Raw genomic sequence first — 21,489 nt, 5'->3', positions numbered from 1 at the left:
ATGCGCGCGGAGTCAATGGTCAATAAAGGTGCATTCCCATGGAGAAAGAAATAGCGGAACGGAATTAAAACGGAATTCCTTTGATTGGCTAATATCCCATCTTGAACACCCCCCCACTTGGAAATTAACCAATCAGAGCGCGTCCGTTTTAGTTTCGTTTCGTTCCGCTGGTTCCGCTGGGATGCTGAATGTGGCCTCATTCCTCTTCTCTTTTCTTTCAATGAAGAAAGTAGGAGAAGAAGAACGCTTCAAAGCCGTTGTAGCGTCAAATGGACCGCAGCCCCGATTGGATCCGATTCCGATCTCCGATATACGGCTGATTGTAGATCGGCCCTAATCCTCGTTTGACGTTTGACATTTTTTCTGGGTAATCTCTGTCTGTCAATGTTTGATCATATACTGTGGTTTGATGCTGATGTCGATGTCGAGACGAACGCTAACCAGCCAGGTGCCAATGGGTGCCAATCCGAAAAGTTTCATTCTCTCTTGATATCTTTAAGCTTTAAGTAACGTCGACGTAGGCTACGAGCTACGAGAGATACGGTTAAAGAGAAGATTCCACAAAATAGAATTTTAAGTAAAAAGAAGCACGTTACGTTCAGAGATAATTGCGACGTCTGAAGAACGAGATGCCCCCGGTAATGATCTTTGCAATCTTTGCAAAAGACATTAGCAGTCGCTAAAGAGAGAGGATTGGTATGTATACGTGTATTTGTTTTGCGGGACTGATCTCTACAAAAATAAAAACCCTGACATTATTTTCGTTTTTTTCAGATGAACGCGCGCGAAGCTCCGTCGGATTTAAAATGCCAAGTTCGTATCTATATGCCATTAACAATGAAGGGCGTGTTTTTGGATTGTCAACGACCGGGAGTATGTGGCGTGAATTTATGTACCTAGGACTTGAATTTAAACACGTGTCAGCTGTACCACATTTTATGTGGGCTATTGGTGGTGATCGCCAAGTTTACGTTCACGTTCATGGCTTAGACATTCCAATCAGGATCAAGGAAGAAACTTATGAGAATGAAGTACGTATCTAAAATGTGTGTGTGTGTGTCGCATTGTAACTCTGCAAACTCTACAAACATTCTGTTCTCAAGATATTCTGTTCTCTCTACTTGAGAACGATAGCGAATAAATAAATAAATGAAAATTACTAATAATACTGAACTAAACCATTAGCGGTGGCTGCCTTTGGAAGGTTTTTCTGGAAGACTACTTCCAACTGACAGATACACGTTTTCCAATCAAGACGGTACGGTTGATCGTAGTAGAGACAAAGTGAAATTGCCGTCGATGGCATGGCAATGGGAAGGCGACTGGCAAATAGAAACAACGTTAGATGGTCAACCGTTAGATCATGATGTAAATATAGTTTTCCTAATATTTATAAAACCTGTATTGCCGTATTACATTTTTTCTCCTCTATCTTATTATTTTACAATCTGACGCGTTTAATATGCATAAAATGAACGTGTATGTAATTGTCGCATTTTCAATGACAGAAAGAGAGAGAGAGAGAGAGAGAGAGAGAGAGAGAGAGAGAGAGAGAGGTAACTTTGGACTTGGCTACTTGTACAAGTAAACTTATTTGCAATTCCGAGATATCTTTGTAATTGAGAACGTTAGTTTTAATTTCTTGTTTTACATCTCTTTGTTGTTTTTACATAAATCTATGCGATAGGTTATATATCAGTCTTTATTATATAAAATCACACATATTAAACATATTTTTTGTGCTTTTCACAACTGTTATGTTTTTCATAAGATTTTGTTTATGTATAGATTTGTTATCAGTTGTGCCCATCACCCCAAAGAGAATCTTATGATCACAGAGAATATAATATTTTGATAGGGATGGACATACGCAATTGATTTTCCAGCTACATATACTACAAAAAAACAGTGGAAGTCTTGTGTAAGAAGACGCAAATGGGTTCGTTATCGAAGATATAGCGCTATGAATTCATGGTGCGCTATTGCACCTCTACATAAAGATCCAACCAAGGTAATGAGATGCTACGATGTCTTTTTTTATTCATTTTTTTATCTATCTATATACACACGCGCACATTTACGCACATATGTATACGTTTTCAGGAACCTTTTATCGATGTAGCGGTGGGCGGAAATCAAATGCCTGGAAGTAGTTCTGGTAGTTTAGTAGTTTGGGCAGTAACGGCTCACGGAAGGGTATAACTTTCATCAACTTTTAGCTTTCCTAAAAATTGAATACGTATTAAATATTTTAAAAGTTAGATTCGTGCTGTCAACTTATTTAGGTCATGTTTCGTGTTGGAACAAGTACAACGTGTCCCGAAGGACAAAGATGGAGCTCCATCAAGTTGGCAAATGGCTACGAAGTATGTCAAATTAGTGTTGGAGTAACCGGTCTGGTTTGGGCTGTACTTATGATAGGCAAAGCATTAGTTCGTACGGGCGTTACAAGAGACAATCCAATAGGTAAATAAACAAGGGATATTCTACGTACCGTGAGGATTACATTTTCTAGTATAATCTTTGATAATCGTTATCTAACATATTAAAGGTGAAGATTGGTCAGAAGTGGAACCACCGCAGAAAGACTTGAGATTGGTACAAGTTAGTGTCGGTACCGATGCCGTATGGGCTATAACGCATGATGGTGGAGTGTGGTTTCGAAAGGGCATTCAAGGCGAAATAAGTGGTGTTTGCGAACACGTGGCCACTGGAACCGGTTGGGTTGAAATGTTAAGCAAAATGGCATTAGTATCCGTTGCTCCAAATGATCAAGTAACGATATTAATTACGTCTTAATTTACGTTGAGATTAATAAATAGAAGTGTGTGTGTGTGTGTGTGTATAGAAGACATGGCACACTTCTTTCGCTAATTTCACTTTATTTGTGTCGTAAAGGTGTGGGCTATTGGCTATGACGATCGATGTTTGTATTACCGTACTGGTATCACACGCTCTGAATTGACAGGAAAACGATGGAAATTAATAAACGCACCGCTGCAACTGAGCAGAGCAAGTAGCAACGCTAGTTTGTCATCTAGCAATAGACATAGTACTTGCGGCACACCGCAACAACAACGTCATCAGAGCTGGAGCTCCTTGGTAGGAATATTAGTGCTGTCCATATCATTTGACATTGAACGTACTCGATACTCTTATATTCACCTCTATAATGAAGTAAAAATAAAGTTTGATGAGTTAATTTAATTGAATTTCAAGCGTGTTTCTCGTCTTTGTGTGTAGAATCGTCCTCATAGTACTGGTGAAGGTACAATGTTAATTAGAGAATGGGAAGAGCAGTCACGTTCGGCGCCAACACCTACATCTTTAAACGTGTGGCAACGTACTGGTGACGGCACATCCGCAAAGAATACTCAACAAACATCTTTCCAAGATATATATCTCAATGAAGAGAGCAAGAGGTAAAAAGTTTACGTTTACCGTTATAAAAACGGTAATAAAATAGAATTGTTCCGTGTTACAGATCTGCAAATTCTGTAGACACAAGTGACTTGAACGAAGCGAGTGTTGCCAGTATAACTATATCTAACGAATCTTTAGCAAAAAGTGGAGACGCGATAATCGTTTCGGGAAAAGGAATGGGCAGTACTGTCAAGGTTAAAATTGCTTTTAGAATTGACATTAAAAGGTGTTGATTGATATGAAGAAAAAGGTTACTGAGTGAAGGTGAAGGCGTAAAAGAAAGAGAGAGGGAGGGAGAGAGAGAGAGAGAGAGAGAGAGAGAGAGAGAGAGAGAGAGAGAGAGAGAGAGAGAGAGAGAGAGAGAGAGAGAGCGAGCGCGTTTGAATGATGAATTATCTGTCCTGATAGATTAATCCTGCCGCCTGGAGTCCTGTTCATTCCGTCGGTTCCATGGTAGGTGTTGAAGCACATCCAGAAACAGATGGCAGTGTATTTGATCCAGATTTTACTGGAGACTCTGGAGTTTACGGCGAAGATGAAAGTGCTGGGATAATATATTGGGCCGAGTGTGATGTGTTGTGGTATAAAGTGGAAGCTGGGGCATGCTTTGTCGATCCAACAAACCCACCCAAATGGTAAAATGTCGACGTCTATATTAAATAATGTAGTCTTGTATAGTTAAAACACGTAATATTGGAATTTAGATTAATTTAGAAGTGTGCCAAAACTGTAAATTTGTAAATTTTTGTTTGGATAGGATTGCCGATGGCAACGGCGCAGCGCAAGGGGAACGTGGAGAATTATGGAGAATAAACATTTTAGATGAATTAAAAGCGAGATTAAAGAAAATGTCATTTGATTCTTCGATAGTGTATGAAAAAGCAATTGAAAAGTAAGTGAAAGATATTTCGATAAGAGTTTTATGAAACAGTCTTACGAAACATTTATTACTTAGCGATTTGTTGTAGATCATCTTGGGTGAAGAGCGGCGATGCTAAATGTAAAATTAAAAATGGCAGTTTGTACGAAGATTGCAAGATTGAACTGGAATGGATAAGCAGCGATACTGGATCATTAGATTCTGGGACCTTAATAATATTAAATTCAGATGGCGTATCAAGCATAGTACGTTGATTATTGAAATCGAAGATATTTCTAAATTTATAACGCACGATTCTAGATGTTATATAATGAGGTGAAATAATAACATTGCAGATACACGTTCCTGTCTCGGAAATTACGTGTGTCGTTTGCTGCAGTGAGCCAGGTAATCCAAGAATAGCAGTTCATACTCCCAAATTAAGTCGTTCAAAAGTAATTAGACTACAATTTGCAAGTGATACGGAAATGGAGGACTGGTTGGCGCATTTAACTTCAGGTAAGGACACGCGTAAAAACAACCGGTACATATCAAAGTTATATAAGAAGGATAATGTATAAAGGTGTTTTTATTTTATTATTATTATTTTTTAGTATCTTGCCAGATGAATAATGTATATGGCAGACCCGGTCCAAATTCCGTTTGGACCACAACTGCGCTAGGTGACGTGTATGTATTCGATTCTGCACGTGCAGAGGTAATACACTCCAGATATGCACCTATATGAATTAACATACGTTAATCGCAAAGAATCCTATGTTACTCCAGTTTTATTATGTGTAGGAATGCCAATTATCTGACGACGGATACGTACAAGAGATGGATGTTGCTGGTAAAGATTTGCCATTTGAAAGCATATTACAAAATGGTTTTGGATGTGGTAGTGCTCTAAGAATCATAGTATGCGTTCATGATGACGCTGACAGGTGAATTAGACAAATTTAACAATTGTACATCTCTTGTTTAATTTCAGAGAGAGAGAGAGAGAGAGAGAGAGAGAGAGAGAGAGAGAGACTGTGTTAACTATAGCTGTTTATTTCAGGTTGTCTTTTAATCTCGTCTGTTATACTGCAACATTTGTGAGACAAAAGACTGTGACAGACAGTCATGACATTGCTTTACATTTTAATCCAAGACTCAAAGAAAATATTATTGTACGGAATACATATCAAAATAGTCAATGGGGAGATGAGGAAAGAAATGGAGGTAGTCCATTGAAAGCAGGCTGTGACTTCACGTTGTACATCGTTTGCGAAGAACGCGGTTATAGAATTTATATTAACGATAGCGAATATACTTTTTATAGTCACCGAATACCTCCAACCAGTATTACACATCTACGTATCAAGGGATTGCTGACTTTATGTAGTATCACGTATAAATCTACATCTGTAAGTGAAACGTTTTATATCATTTATACAACTACTTGTCTCTTATCTCGTAACATTGGTCATCTTCGCAATTATGAAGAAAATATGTATTTTACTTTTATATATTTTATACAGGTAATTGTTGAACCCAGCATAATGTTTTGGAGACAAATTGGTGGGCATTTAAAAAAAGTTGAAACATGTTCCGTGGGTGTTACTTGGGGTGTCGGTTACAATAATACTGCTTGGGTATACACAGGTGGTTGGGGTGGCGCGTTTCTCAAAGGTATTTAATATTAATTTTTATAACGATATATCTGTATGTTTTGTACAAAAGACAAGAAGGAAGAAAAGAGAATATTATAACACGTATTTTGGACAAGATAGTACTTCGATTGAATTAATCGATCTCTACGTTGACGCAACGTGTTAATGTCGAATAAATTTATATAGGTTTGGGAACTAGCAGTACCGGAATAAATACGATGGTAGATACCCACACGTATTACGTATACGAAAATCAACGTTGGAATCCAGTGACTGGATATACCGCACATGGACTTCCAACGGACCGATATATGTGGAGCGATGCAACTGGACGGCATAAATGTACACGAGAGCATACGAAATTATTGTCAATGCATTGGCATTGGGTAAGTGGACGCGAGAAAAAGAAAATTGATCGTTTTGAGAATATGAGTCGAAGCTGGCGATTCACTTGAGTTATTTGATGGGAACGTATTAAGAAGCCGAATAATGTTTATTGTTGCGACATATTCTTTGGATTAAAATAAAAATATTTTGATATTTTGAAGGTATCAGATTGGATCGTCGACTTTCATACACCTGGTGGCGTTGATAGAGATGGGTGGCAGTACGCTACTGATTTTCCGTCGCAGTATCACGGCAAGAAACAATTTACCGATTATGTTCGAAGAAGACGATGGTTCAGAAGATGTCAATTAACGACCAGCGGGCCTTGGCAAGAATTGGGAAATACGAAACTCGTCGATGTTTCTTTATATGTATGTTTAGGTTTTTTTACCATTACCATCTTTAAACATTTTGGAACGAATATTTATTTTATGTCTCTTTTGTTTCTGTTAATTATAATAGGCGATTGGAAAACCTGGCACAGATGGTCCTATTCATGTCTGGGCGGTTGCTGCAAACGGAGAGGCTTTATTTAGACGAGGTGTTTCAGAGTCTTGTCCAATGGTAGGACTATTTAAATTGCACTTGTACTTTTTTACGTATAACATTAATGTATAGACACGTGTATAGATGCGTGTGCGTCAGAGTTTCATTGATTAAAATATACGTGCCATATATTTCGTGTTAATTTTCAAACGAGTATAGTAACCATTAAGATATATAGTACAGCGATACTTTTTGCACAAAAAATGGGTTTTTAACATATTTTATATATTAAATAGGGAGTATCGTGGGAACACATACCAAGTGATCAGCCCTTAATTAGCATATCGTGCGGTCCATGTGGACAAGTTTGGGCTATTGGAAAAAACGGTTCCTCCTGTTGGAGGCTAGGCATCAGTGTTACAAAACCAACTGGTGTGAAATTTATAAAATATCATGAAAACATATACATAATAACTACAGTTACCTCTTTTAGCCAAATTATTATAATAATTATTATAATAATTTAACATACATGATAAAAATTTGGAATAATTGATATTTTGTTAAAACGTTAGGTATACAATGGCAAAATGTCGAGCCACCTTCAGGCGCTCAGTTGAAGCAAATTTCGGTGGGAGACGATGTGATATGGGTTTTGGATACACGGGGTCGGTTGTCAGTACGCCGAGAAGTACAACCTAATGTTTTCCCCGAGGGAACTCATTGGCAAACATTACCCGCTATGCCAAACGATCCTATTCATATAGGTATCAGATACACTTTTTTGTTCTTTCCTTTCCCCCCCCCCCCTCTCTCTCTCTCTCTCTCTCTCTCTCTCTCTCTCTCTCTCTCTTTCTCTCTCTCTCTCCCCCCTCTTTCTTTCTCTCTTATTACATTGTTGGAAATTAAATCACATGTAAACATTCGTAGATATGTCAGTAGCAAACGCTAAGCAAGGATTTCGCCATGTATCCGTTTCAAGAGAGCAGGGACAAGTTTGGGCAATTTCAGGAGCCGGCATTATTTGTCGAAGAATTGGCGTTACTCATGAAAATCCAGCTGGAACCGGATGGGTGACCGGTATAGGAGTAAGTAGCGAGACCAAGTTTCAACAGGTTGAAACGTGATTTTAGAAACGGAGAATACGGTCTACGATCATGTGAAATCGTAACGGGATCAAATAAAAACTAAATTATTTTTTTTTTCTAATAACTCGTAAATAAATATAGATACATAACTATATTTTTTCAATATATTTAATAAAAGTGTGGTATCACTTCTCATGTTCGAGATAATCGCATCATTCGAGCGCAATTGCATTACGTTAGAAAAAGTGCGGAATTCTCTTATTCTTTCAATATTCACTCGTAACCCCCCACATGATATTATGAATTGAGAAAAAATAAAATTTTTATTTATTCCTAACAGGCAAATTGGCAAAACGTAAGTCTTGGTGGACTTGTAAATAAAGCGAAATAATCTTACGTGCGATTATATTAAAATATAGGCTATTAGGTAACATGAAATAATTAACAATGTTGTGATTGCCTTAATCGTAAAATGTAACATTACGCGTGTATACATGTATGAACATAGAGGCGTGTTCCATATAATAAATATTGCTAATTTGTAGTTAATAATCGTAATATATGTATAAGGCAAATTACTCGACTCTAATGCATTGAAAACTTCTTCCTCAGTATAACGGGTACTAAAGAAGTTGATTGAGATGATACAATGAAGTAGTTGACAAAATAAAATATACAAGAAAATACATAACACTTACATGCACGTTATTTAAATCATTTCTTGAGTTACAATTTGCATCAAAGTTACGAATATTTACATGGTAAAACAACAATATCATTGGATAAACATTTTGTTATTTTTCTAGTATATCTAGGACCTAGGATATGTGACGAATAACACGCACAGGCAGGCACAGACTTCTATGGAACACTAGACCGGTAACATCTGTGGACGCACAGCCGAAAAGCCGATGCGAGGTTATATTGAGTATGGTATTGAATTAGGTCACTACAGGTGTTCAGTTGCTCATGATATTAAAATCTTGGCTGCATTCCGTTTCACACATGATGCGCATGCGGCAACATTTATCCTCGTTGTTCACCGAATATTAAACAAGATAAAAGGATAAATGTTGCCGCCGTATGTGCATCATGCGTGAAACGGAATGCACCCTTTCGCTACTCTTATAGCATTGAACTTCTTTCTTTTAAACACTTTGTATAATGCATAGCTTGACCTAAGTCTATGGCGGCAGGCATCATGGCCGTCGCCTGTTAGCGGTCTAGTATCGCATACATAGAAATCTGTGCAAGCAGATAAATATAATAATAACATCAATGACTAGCAAAACAACACAAAATGCTTACAAATATACAAATATACGATGCACGTAAAAATGCTAGTCTGTGATTGCGTAAACATTCCAATAAACGTAACAATATTTATCGGATAATATTTGAGAGCCTCTTCGCTAATTTTTATGAACCGCAGAAAGCTCGTGTAACGTCGTATTATAATTAATGCGCTTGACTGATAAAACCTCTTTGACAATAGTTAATAACTTGATTTTTTCTTACATATAGCTAATACTTTGTTAAATTGTAAAAGTAAAGAATATATATAGTAAAACATTTTAGAGTAAGAAAAGGCTATATGTACGTAAAGTTATTAATATGTACATTGCCAATGTATTAAAAACATCATTGTATATCTTATAGCCTTAAAGTATTTTGTTCACTATTTTATCGATGTAAAGAACGCAAGAACGCTATTTTCATTTTACAAATATCACAATAAACACTGCTTTTGTTATTTATCATTCTTGTTGCTCTTACGTTACGAATACTAAAACGGACATTGTTGCGGAGGATGCTTTCGTGTTTTTCGTAAAAACGAAATTTTATCAAAATGATGTCACTATCCGAAACTTCTCTACGTATTTTTGTTGTAACTTTTCGTTTTCCGCCTTATCTCTTTTCCCTTGCTCACTATGAACACGTCCGTAAAACCCATAAATGCAGAAGCCTATGGATAAGAATTGAAATGCAATATTATTTGATTTAGATAAAATTCGCGGTTGGCAAGTCTTTTACTTTTACGACAGAACTTACCGATCAGCAACCAAGTGGCGAATCTAATCCACGTAAAGACGTCTAATTGGAGCATTAGATATATGTTTATAAAAATACTGAGACATGGAATAAGCGGGACGAGAGGCACCTACGCATTACAGAAATATATTAACGTGCAATATCAGCGTTAGCGCCCGCGTCGCGAATGCGCGTATCTCTCGATCGACAGTCTCGACAGACATATGCGATATGCGCACGTTTCTTACCTTGAAAGACACGTTAGTTTTTTGCACCGGTTGCCTACCAACCGCTGCTAACGTCAACAAAAGAACAATCACGAGTACAGCTAGTATCATAGATATCGCGACATTTCCCGCGAGCAGGTGTGCGCCCATGTTATTAATCAGAAATGTGACGATACATATAACGATACCTGAAACGATTGAACTTTGCAGACCGAGTATTCCTATGACTATGACTCACTTGGCGTACATCCATATATGTAATATAAATATATCGCGTTTGCCACAAATATTATAGGTATATGTATAATATGGCACGTAATGTCAACACGTTAATTAATTTGCGTAAACTCACAGAGCAAGACAATGCCGGCATTTGCGATTCTGCTGGAAAGTTCCGTTGGTTCCTTCCGATTGTGCAAATTGAATAATTCCTTCAATATAGTATTTACAGATGTAAATTGGTACGTGCTCGTTGGCAGTCGCCCAGGAGTGTCGCTAGTGTTTTCTTTCTTTTGATATCTGTCATAAAGATACGTATATACGTATACGTGTAGGTATCGACAATACTTTCTATTAAGTACGTTTCGAAAGAACGCACAATAACGTTACCTCAGTATCAAGACGCATATCGCTACTATCGTATACGCGAGTAGAGTCCCGATAGACATCATGTCGATCAGTTGGTGCAGATTGAAGATGAGTGTCATGAGACCTAAGGTAATTAAGGTAGTTGAAAGTTAAATATATGGATACATTGCAGCTCGTGGCACGCCTCGAGAGTCGAGAGTCGAGACGCCGCACGCACGTTTACGTACCGATAAGTAAAGCAGAGAGCACCGTGCCATAAACAGGCGTCATAGTCTTAGGATGCACTTTGGAGAGAGTCTTGAATATTATGCCATCGCTAGCCATGGCGTATAGGATACGCGGTAAGGGAAACATCGCGCCCAAGAGACTGGTGCAGAGCGCGAATATCGCGCCTACGTTGACGATCCACTTGACGACAGGCCAGCCGATCTCGTCGAACGCGTGCGGGAAGGGCGCGTCCGCGCTCTAAAAAGACGAATTCTCGTTTGATTACTCCTGAAAAAGCCTGAAAGTCCTAGGCCTGGAATCTGGATTTGAATCTCGGCCAAATCAAACGTATATATATTATACATTACGATCGACCGATATATACGACGAATACCACGTACGTCAACGAGAGTTGAGCGAGAAGATTTCAAGCGAAAAGTTTTCAAGTTTTCATTAAGCGCGAGCGAGCAATGAACGTGTTTTACGTGTTACTTTACAGGGTGAATCTGGGTGAATCATCTCACCTGAGCGTAATAAGGTAGCATCATCGTTAAGACCGTGGAGACCCCGAAGTACGCTACGAATATAACGATTAGGGATAACACGATCGCCAGAGGAATGTGACGTTGAGGATTCTTGGCTTCCTCGCCAGTGGTAGCGACCGTGTCGAATCCCACGAATCCGTAAAAACACTTGGCCGCTCCGATCATCACTCCGTTGACGCCGAACGGCATGAATCCACCGGTCCCTCCGTGTTTCACGGAACTTGGAATGTCTTGGGCCGCGATCGACCAGTTTGACGGATCCGCTGTAAGCGTATTCGGTGAATTCGCTCCTCGACCGACCGACGGAATCGTCAAGGTTCACACCTTGGCTGCATCCTTTAGCTACATATGTTATTTTCAAAACGCTCGAATCGTCATCGTTTCACGAGAGGTAGTTTCATGACGTACGTGAGGTGGTAGTCGTAGTCACTCATAGATCACAGTGATCGCACACATAGATCATAGATCGCTAATCGTATGCTTATATACGGCTTACGGCTTACCTCTTAACGAACCTGCGACGATGACGATGGCGATAGTTGTCAAGTTTACGACGGTGAACACATTGTTTAAGATGGACGATTCTTTCACTCCCACGCATAGTAGGATCGCTAGCAACATGACCATCGCGAAGGCGAAAAAATCAGGATACTCTGACAGGAAAGAAACGCCGATAGGCATAACGGAGCGTAGAGCGTTACCCATGACGTTTCCTATCAACGCGTCGATATAATTGCTGAGACCTCGAGCGACGCTCGCTGTACCTGTAAAATATCTTATTATGAAATCATATCGCGATCCAACGATCGTCGCCGCGGTCTGGCGTGGTCCGCGCGTAAATCTGGCTGGTCTAGGCGGTCTAGGCTCTCTCGCCCTTTTCGTTCATTTCTCACTCTCACACGCGCGTCGCTTGTGCTCACCAATTACATATTCCAGAATTAAGTTCCACCCTATGACGAAAGCGATGAACTCGCCTACCGTTACGTAACTATAAACGTACGCTGATCCGGCTTTCGGCACTCTTGACGCAAATTCCGCGTAACACATACCTACAAGTAGGAACGACACGATAAATATGTAATAAATACGTTAAGTTTTAAAGAGTTAAACGAACATCGCACGTACACACACACACGATTAATTACATTATATATTATATATCACGAAAGCAGATATGATTCGAGCGGACGCTCGCGCGTCATCACGTTACTAGGAAATCCGGGGTCACACGAGCCGGATTTAATTCGTTGGAGAATTATAATCGTTAGACTTGCGATTATGCAAGGCTTAGTGTATAGCTATTTAATACATTTGATATACATATTTTGATAATAGCGAGGACGATCGACGATTGCATATGGTTTTACCCGCGAAAGCAGACGCAACGGCGGCTATGAGGAAAGAGACGGAAACGGCAGGGCCAGCCGTCTCTTTGGCCACGCTTCCAGCAAGAACGTAGACGCCTAAGCCGAGAGTCGCCCCTACGCCGAGGGCGGTCAGGTCGAACAGCCCGAGGACTCGTGCCAATCGTTCGTCTTTCGTATCTTCATTCTCCTCTACGCGCCTCCTCCGCGACAACGCTCTCCACAAACGGCTCGTCATATCCGCGGCACGCCGCCCGCCGCGCGGCCCACGGCTCTCCGTTTCTCTATATTCACTAGACGTTTCACCAGAGCTGTGTCAACAACAATAATGCGTATTAATCAATAAATATATTGTCATATTAATCATTAATCAGACATTATTTACGAAAGAAAATTCAAGTTTCATCCGGGTATCGTCGGTATACCGCCGCGTTGTGAGTAGATTATTAAATCAGATACCGTTCTGAAAGAAGAGCTAGATATACTAGATATAACTGCTGTTAAATAACTCTAGCAACTCTTTAAATATTAGCTGCTGCAACTGTTAAATAGCTCTTAATATTAGCAACTGATGTTGGTCGACCACAGTTTTCTGTTTAAACCCGATTTGATAATTTGATAATTCTCTATCTCGATGTCACGTCGTTTGTCGATCGTGTATTATATGTTATTATGTATTTCGCCTCTCGATATCTTGCGCGCATAATTCGCAGGAAAGCTACCTACCAGGAATGTGATTGCGAAACCTTGGGAAAAAACCTTGTAAAAAACTTTGCACGTTTACGGCAAAACGGCATGCATTAAAACTCGGCAAGAATAAATGGACTTGCATCAGCCGCGGCGGCCGGACGTCCGCCGCGGCGTCGGCGTCGTCGCAAAGTATCGAGATATACTTAATAGTTCAAGATATAATCTACGCGAGCTTGAAGGAAAACATTCCTTTCTCGTTTTTAATATTTTACGGTTTTACGCGATAGCGAACAAGCTTAACAACCTTAATTAATTCAAGACGAAATAACTATTGAATCCATATTTATATCAGAAAGAGGGAAATGGTCCGAGAAATTTAGAAATAATAATTTAATTTACAACGTATTTTAGATATACAAGAGATCTCGACCTTGTACACAATAAGTATAAATAAATACGTGGAAATATATCAAAGCCGCGCAAATTCTGTCCGCGTGAATGTTACTGCCACGCGGTGTAACATTCATCAACCATCAGGCGCCACTCGACACTCGACCTTGCTGCCCTGCCACTTTCTCTCTCTCTCTCCTCGATCTCCGTTCACTTATTTAATTCCCTCCATACTGTGCTTTGCTAGCGTATGTTTGCTAGCTCTGTTATGTAGCGACAGACAATTATAACTAAAGGTATTCCAAGGTTTCCAAGTATGCCACTACTTGTAGGAAGAGCCATTTTGAAGATAACAGTGATAATAGAGAGTACGTACATTTTAAACGTACGACGCGATATATATATGCATGTGCGGATATGACCTTGCTCAGAAATTTCAGGCAGGGAGGCAGGGAAGTCGACTCATGGTTGACTAAGCGACGCGACGGAACGGCGCGGAAGGCTTCACGATTAATTCTCACGGACGGACTATTCGTGCAATATATCCTGTCTGATATAATATGTAGATATATCGTGCGTACGTGCGTACATATACCCGCGGCGCGTACGTCCTTTCTGCGACTGCGACTGCGACGCGTGCAAAAAGCTATAGGATCTTATCTTTTAACAACCACGAATGATGCAAAATGTAGCCTTACAATTATAGTCGTTATATGACCTAGCTAGTCATTATCAGCTTTCGTGCTTAGATATTCGGATTGTAAAAACGTTTGGCAGTTAAGAGATTGTAAACGTTTATTAATTAAGACAATACATTAAGACGCGCAACATACATTAGCAACCGCCGCGGACGATAAGAATATAAAACCTATACAGAATAAATAGATAATTTAATACAATGGTAAATGCGATGGTAAAAAATGATAATAATAGGAGTGTGTGTGTAATAACTAGAAACGCGCGCACACACGCACACACGATCGTGCAATATAATATAATCGAGTGCACCGCGTTCGTATCGCTTCGTATCGTTACGTATTTTCATCAGAGAAACCAAAACGAACAAAACATCTACTAACTTGACCGAAAAAGCAAACCAAACCCAAACGCGCAGGGTAATAAGTTCTGATACTTTTTGAGACAGCAACCAGCAACATGCAGCGCGGCGGTGCGAGCTACCTACCGCGAATACCTATAATACTACGCGTCGTATAATATACCTACATTTTTAATTAAAGTCCCGAGAACTCGCGATAATCATACAAAAGTACAAGGATAATGAAACAATGTATATATGTACATACAAGGTTTTCGCTTTTACTCCCGTTACTTTAGCTCGCATATAAAACGCGCTCACTCGCCTTGAACTCAAAGTCGAGTTTAAGTCGAGAGAACAAATATTTACAAACCGTCTCTTACACTTGGCTTCACATCAGGAATCACGCGTGCTCGTGTTACTCTACTCGTGCAACCGGACTAGATTACACCTAGAAGAGGTGTGAGTAGTGTGCCCTACCCTACCCTACCCTGTCCTGTCCTGTCACCTCTCGTGCGATATGCAGATGCAGCATATAAAATATATCTTATTTATATTTTTCCGACCACGCGTCATTTCATTGGAAAATATCCTTGGAATCCTGACGGATCAATGATTATTAAAATTAATTATACGCGGCGAGAAGACAATCTCGAATCTCATTTTTATTCTACGCACGAACATAATTTACATCTTTTACCTTTGCCAGCTCTTTGAAATATCTACCAAAACAAAAATCGGGATAATCTTTGTATTCTCCTGCTATTAAGAAATCTTTCTTAGCTTTTTTCCTCAACGATATATTTATTTCATCATTTGCTATTTAACGTGTGTCTTTAATACGCGCGCGCGCGCGGCACGTATTGCGAAATGATCACCTATCATTTCGATTAAACAAATATAATTTGATAAGAATCTTGAATCCGTCAAGAGATTTTCGACTGTTATATATATATATATATATATATATATTACGCATTTTTTAAACAAAAATAATCGTCGAGCACCGTCGTGATAAATCGTACAGACGATTTACTCGATTATCGTAAACGTCAAACAAACATTCTCTCCGGAAGCCATTACGACGACTTTATTTAGTTTTCTAATTTTCCGACGACGTGAATGGAGTTATTTAACGTCGCCAGTGATCACCGGCGATCAGTACCGAGAATGAAACATTCCTGGTTAATTTGCATCGTCATCTATTCAACAAGGATATTCAATTCGCAACTGATCTCATTCCCTTTCAGGGGCAGTTGTATGTAGGTACCAATATCCCAACGTACTTTGGATCTCCGTTTTGATTCAATGCATTCGTAATAGAAGACTTACATAATTAAAAATCATATTATTCAGTTTTATCAATAATATAATTTCTTATCGAAGTTACTGAATCGACTAAAAGTATTAAATATTATATTACTTCTTCAACTGCGCGCATTTATTTTTGAGATTTTATAGTTCGTGTTACATATACTATAGAATTTCGGAAATAAATGCGCGCATTTCTCAATAAAAGTGCGTTCTAAATACGAGCCAAAGTATTCAAAATAACAAGTGACAGAGTAATAATTAATATGTTTGTAATATTCATTGATCAGTGCTAATCTATGACGCTTTTGATCACGATATATCAAACATTAAAATAACAGAGAAAAAATATTGCGAACAACAGTTAGCACGTAATCCTAATAAGATATCTTTTAAACCGAGAAATTTTATTCTCAGGTTTAGAACATTTAGAGAGCAGAAAATAGTGTATGTTTGACTTTGTACGACTTCGATTTACATCTTATCGAAAATTAAGAAACCCGTGTTAACTACGTGTTGTGCAGATGTAAATAGGCATATTCGATCTTGTAGCTTCGATATGTTATTCTTAACACACACACACACACACACACACGTTCGCGAAACATTCATATGCATAGGATGTGACAATGTTTATATCAATACTCCCACGTACGAGGATTTCCACGACACTTTCACATCCAATAATAAGCAATTAATTAAGTAGATTTACTCTGACATTAAGATTACGATTAAATACTTGTCGCGATGTGATTAACTAAACAAGCTTACCTTAGTTTGAAGATGTGTATAAAATGGGAATATTAATATATGCACACATATGACACTAAATTTTACCGACATAGAGCGAATAATGTGAATCAACGTGCTGGAGCGTCACGCGTACTCGAGGAGAACTGATCGCTTCGACGGACGAGCGCAAATTAATAACGTACTGTAATTTCACGATGTCCACTTTCCACCTGTCTATGTAACAATAAGCTTCAATGTTCCCCCACTATATTATTGAAGTAGGACATTTACGTTGCATTACGAGCCGTCGTTGTGCCGCTATCGCTGTGTTGTCGCAAACTTCCAGTCACATGTCGGACACTCGGACATTTACGCATTCTCGAGATATATATATATATATATATATATATATATATATATGTGTGTGTGTGTGTGTGTGTGTGTAAATTACGTATACGATACCCTGAAATTTCTTTTTCTCACTTTTAAAAAATATTTTTCAACACTTTTACACGAAATATGTATCTTACTTCGTTTTAACTGGATTTATCAAAGCATTCGCAATCCTATTTATCTTCTTACTATTCTTACCGTAAAAAAAACTTACGAGTTTTGAGATATTTGAGTAAATTAATTAAAATGGCCCATCCTGGTCTTTTTATCAATAAATATAAAGAATATTTTTCTCTTTTTCTACGTATGAAAATGTATTTAATGAGTTTAAAATACAAAATACACACACATATGTCACATAAATACTTATTTATACAAATTTTCTTACGTATCAATAAGTGTACTTACTGGAATATATATCCATATTGTAATGTTATGACGTCTGTTCGATCGATACACACAAGTTGGAATAAATTATCGTAATGTTTTTTACCTTGAATTAATATCTACTTGAACCGAGAGATAACGTTTCTAGTTTGTCTATCGAGTTCCACGTCTAACATATAACAATAATCAATTTAATAGTTATCACTGTAATCTTATAGTTTGCATTGTAACAACCTGTAAACGTTCTTGGACGTGGTTATGTTCGAAAGCGATTAAAATTATAATTGTTTCACGGTAAAGAAATATTGGTAATCACAAGGACTGACATTTACAATATGTGATTTAAACATTCTATTTTAATATAGACGTTGTTTCAAAATACGATATTAGACAATAGGTTTGAGATTGATCGATCGCTAAATTGTACATCTGTGAACGACGGACGAGGTGACGTATAGTTTGCAAATACTAACGTAATTATGTTGATATGCGAACGATAAAAAATTAATTATTATAATATATCACACAATTTTGGTTGCTCTTCGGCAGTGTTTATGGCAGACGTGACACTAAATAGACAATTTTTTAAGATCTATCCGCAGACTTTCTATATGTTTCAGGATTTATCGCACAACCAGGACACGTGTGCAATATCTCGTGAATAAATATCTCACAGTCTAAACAAAACGTTTGATTACACTTTCCGCAAGTATATACCTAGAAATAAATACACGTGATATAATCTTGGTATCTGAAATGCTGAAACATTAACTAAATGTTGATTTCCTCCACATTGTCATTCGTTCACGTTGTCACAAGCTTTAATAATTTTCTATAATAATCTTTTATATCGTAATATATAATATATAGGAGAATTACCTTTTTGTCCTTTTGAGCAAAGGTTTTCTGGCAACCAAAGCAGAAAGAGTGCGCGCCCTCAGGTGCGCGTTCTTTAAAAAGATCCACAGGAAATAGATAATGATACGACCGCGCTAAATGTGGAGCAGAGACTAAAGTAAGACCACAAGCTCTACACTCAACAGGGAGTTCGCAATGTTTACTGAGGCACTGGGGACAAAGGTAGCCAGTGGTCATAAGTTTAACCGTTTCGTCGGACGTTTGTGCATGGCTGTAAAGAAAAAAGGAAGAAAACGTTTAAAGTCTCATCAAAATACCACGAAAGTATCGTACGACACGAAGCATGTTGTTCGGAATGTTTTACGCACTTACCACATACACATCGTCATAGATGTATCCGGCGCACTAGAATGTAAAGCATGATGAGGAAATCCCATTTTCACGAGCGCTGCATCTAATCGCGTTGCCGCAGGCGGAGGATCTACATGTGCGTTCACGTGCTCCTTATAATGTTTATCATCGAGCGCAACGCTGTGTTCGCCACCGGTGACGTTCGCCATTCGTTTACAAATGTATAATTCAGCGGCCAATCCTATCACGCTACATCTAATACCGTCCAATTTCATGTTCTAAAACAAACTCGATATTGAGAAAGATATATATTTTCGAAGGACATTACACATACGCCACGCAAAGAGCAACAAAGAACATACTCGTATCGTTTCGTTGATGTCTCCAGGGTCGCACGTAGTTAAGGCCCCTATAATTACCAATATTTCTTTACTAGCGTGAGACGGCAATAACTTCAATAACTTTGTGGCCAATTCTAAAGAGTTTTGCAAAGAAGGTTCACCGCCTACCACAGTTCGTTGCAACGTTTGCACGTCCTACAAAATAGACGATAAGATTGAGCGCGCGATATAACGCGATGCGAAATATTCAGAACGAGGATAAAGTAACAAAAATTTATTACCTTAACGTGCTTCTTTGAGTTACCAGCCAAATCGCTAACTTTCTCAGCCCTTTTATTTCTAGTTATAATTACACCCAATTGACTTATAGGATTTTGATAGAAGAATTCTTCGATGAAATCTTCTAGAAGCTTGAGACACGCGTATTTAATAAATATATACCCGTGATCACACGTGCGTATTACACTTATCGCCTATTCCATCCGTATACCTTTAGAGAACACAGAAAACGAGTTGGCTTTAAATCTTGACTCGACATTGATTCGGAAGCATCCAAGATAATATAGAGATGTCTCATCATTCCTAATCTGGCACCCTGTTTCCTTTCCAACTGACGTTTTCTCTTAGCATTGTGGATAATGTCCGCGACAGAAGCTTCCAACGAGCCGTGGTCGTCCTCCTTGATCGCTTCCCTATAAATCCCAAGCGAGTAACCAAACGTTACAGATCTATGTTAGCCGATCGATACGAGACACGAAACTTTTATCTATACTAGTTAAGGAATGCCACTGATAGATTAAAAACGTTTATATATATATATGTATAAATATAAATTCATACGTAAAATTCATACCAAGTCTTTTCGTAACCAGTTTCCCAACGATACTCCTTTTCCTCGGCGTCTTCCTCCGCCATTGTTCGTCGAGACAAGATATTCTACACATAGTAAAAGGTATCGCCGTTAGAAATATGAGAGATAATGAAAAGTCAAGATATGAGCCAATTTGACGTGTATACATATGCACGAGTGTACACGTACACCGGTGGTTGACTCGCTCTAAAAGTGTCTACTTGTTTAAACCGCGCAAACTAGCGCAAACTCCTATCCTCGAAGAATATCGCCAGATAGTCTTAGGGTTAGGCACGAAGAAAAAAGTAACGCGATAGATTTGTGCCGTTCGTAGCCGTAGCGCTACGTTACAACAGCCGTTCCATTGCTGCGTGCACGCTACGAAATTCGACGTAAGACGGATAATTGAGGTGTCGAAGGATAAAAGAGAGGAAAGACAAAAATAAAAGTTTAAAAGGGAGAAGAATGGAGAAGGTTGCAAAAATTCGAGTCCATCACTGCGAATGGAATACAAATGGAAAGTGAGCCTAACTCGAAACGTGAAAGCGACTCGGGCATCTCGGGCATCGACCGAACGTAATGACTAATCCGGATTTTCGGAATACCCAGGGCCAGGGCCAGGCTCGTCACTCTCACGTTGATAGTCGATATCTGACTGACCGACCGCGACCGATAGACACCCACCACCCACGTGCTACGGGCCCGTACTCCATCCACGCATCGGTATAGTTTATACGACGCTACTTCTATTTGCGCTACTTAGAAAACGGAGTGATTGACGTATCTCCAAAGAGTGAGAAGAGGCGACGAAACCGTTCTCGACCAGCTACCTGGGAAAATTCAAAGTTTCGGAGCTGAATCGCGTAGGTTACTGCCGTCACTGCGAGTTAAGGTGGACAAGGTGGATCCGTGCTCCGGCTCCGGCTCCGGCTCCGGCTCCGTCGAGGTCGAGGCGGGTATATAGGCAATTAGGTAGCCGTGGCAGGCAATGCAGGAGCGCAGGCAACGTAGCAGGACACATGCATGTCGCGGGCGCGGGCGCGGGTCGCCTCGGAGCGTGCCGGATAAAGCGGTAAAAGTAAATATTGTATGTAATGTATGTACGTTTACACGCTACGTCTCTGGTCTCTAGATAGGCGGGATACAAAAGCGTCAGGCGGACAAGATCACAAGACGACGTGCGACGTGCGACGACCGACGACCGACGTGAGTTCACAGTTCACAGTTCACACGAGTGTCATGAGTGAATGAGTGACGAGAGGCGACGGCGCCGACGACGGCGACGAG

The 21,489-nt window shown here is 39.2% G+C and overlaps 3 protein-coding genes and 1 long non-coding RNA gene across 9 annotated transcripts; 2 read left to right on the top strand and 2 right to left on the bottom strand.

Annotated features, from left to right (window-relative positions):
- The first annotated feature begins 243 nt into the window (after window positions 1–243).
- Window positions 244–8,537, top strand: Pex23 (tectonin beta-propeller repeat-containing peroxin 23). Its single transcript, XM_077426430.1, has 25 exons — window positions 244–696; window positions 775–1,031; window positions 1,186–1,368; window positions 1,859–2,011; window positions 2,104–2,196; window positions 2,286–2,466; window positions 2,552–2,775; window positions 2,899–3,102; window positions 3,244–3,422; window positions 3,485–3,617; window positions 3,832–4,058; window positions 4,181–4,315; window positions 4,392–4,548; window positions 4,639–4,801; window positions 4,897–5,000; window positions 5,087–5,229; window positions 5,346–5,694; window positions 5,809–5,959; window positions 6,127–6,326; window positions 6,489–6,698; window positions 6,790–6,891; window positions 7,110–7,245; window positions 7,389–7,580; window positions 7,744–7,901; window positions 8,242–8,537. Exons 2-25 carry the CDS (start codon window positions 807–809, stop codon window positions 8,290–8,292), a joined length of 4,053 nt encoding a protein of 1,350 aa, XP_077282556.1. The 5' UTR covers window positions 244–696; window positions 775–806; the 3' UTR covers window positions 8,293–8,537.
- Slif (cationic amino acid transporter slimfast) lies at window positions 8,034–17,880 on the bottom strand. Of its 2 annotated transcripts, XM_077426512.1 has the most exons (11): window positions 13,590–13,702; window positions 12,867–13,174; window positions 12,420–12,548; window positions 12,003–12,263; window positions 11,479–11,762; window positions 10,975–11,212; window positions 10,769–10,871; window positions 10,512–10,678; window positions 10,181–10,347; window positions 9,954–10,062; window positions 8,034–9,867 (listed from the first exon to the last, which is right to left on the bottom strand). In XM_077426512.1, the coding sequence occupies exons 1-11, from the start codon at window positions 13,658–13,660 to the stop codon at window positions 9,746–9,748; spliced, it is 1,959 nt and encodes a 652-aa protein (XP_077282638.1). In that variant the 5' UTR covers window positions 13,661–13,702; the 3' UTR covers window positions 8,034–9,745. The 2 variants fall into 2 exon arrangements, with proteins under 2 accessions (XP_077282638.1, XP_077282645.1); XM_077426519.1 differs by lacking the exons at window positions 12,867–13,174; window positions 13,590–13,702 and adding an exon at window positions 17,062–17,880.
- LOC143908872 (uncharacterized) lies at window positions 10,597–13,608 on the top strand. Its single transcript, XR_013260285.1, has 3 exons — window positions 10,597–10,709; window positions 10,920–11,351; window positions 11,454–13,608. It is a non-coding gene; the product is annotated as an uncharacterized LOC143908872 (long non-coding RNA).
- Window positions 17,881–18,140: 260 nt separating the features above from the next.
- Window positions 18,141–21,464, bottom strand: Ssl1 (general transcription factor IIH subunit 2 Ssl1). 5 transcript variants are annotated; one of them, XM_077426601.1, is made up of 8 exons: window positions 21,307–21,464; window positions 20,206–20,288; window positions 19,843–20,044; window positions 19,634–19,762; window positions 19,374–19,547; window positions 19,033–19,289; window positions 18,682–18,931; window positions 18,141–18,519 (listed from the first exon to the last, which is right to left on the bottom strand). In XM_077426601.1, the coding sequence occupies exons 2-8, from the start codon at window positions 20,265–20,267 to the stop codon at window positions 18,388–18,390; spliced, it is 1,206 nt and encodes a 401-aa protein (XP_077282727.1). In that variant the 5' UTR covers window positions 20,268–20,288; window positions 21,307–21,464; the 3' UTR covers window positions 18,141–18,387. The 5 variants fall into 5 exon arrangements, with proteins under 5 accessions (XP_077282727.1, XP_077282743.1, XP_077282747.1 ...); XM_077426617.1 differs by having other exon boundaries at window positions 21,313–21,464; XM_077426621.1 differs by lacking the exon at window positions 21,307–21,464 and adding an exon at window positions 21,033–21,234.
- Between the last annotated feature and the right edge of the window lie 25 nt (window positions 21,465–21,489).

Source organism: Temnothorax americanus, unplaced genomic scaffold (genome assembly GCF_048541705.1).
Source record: "Temnothorax americanus isolate GAGA-0224 unplaced genomic scaffold, ASM4854170v1 Scaffold1, whole genome shotgun sequence".
NCBI lineage: Eukaryota > Metazoa > Arthropoda > Insecta > Hymenoptera > Formicidae > Temnothorax > Temnothorax americanus.
This window is presented reverse-complemented; position numbering and strand designations above follow the sequence as displayed.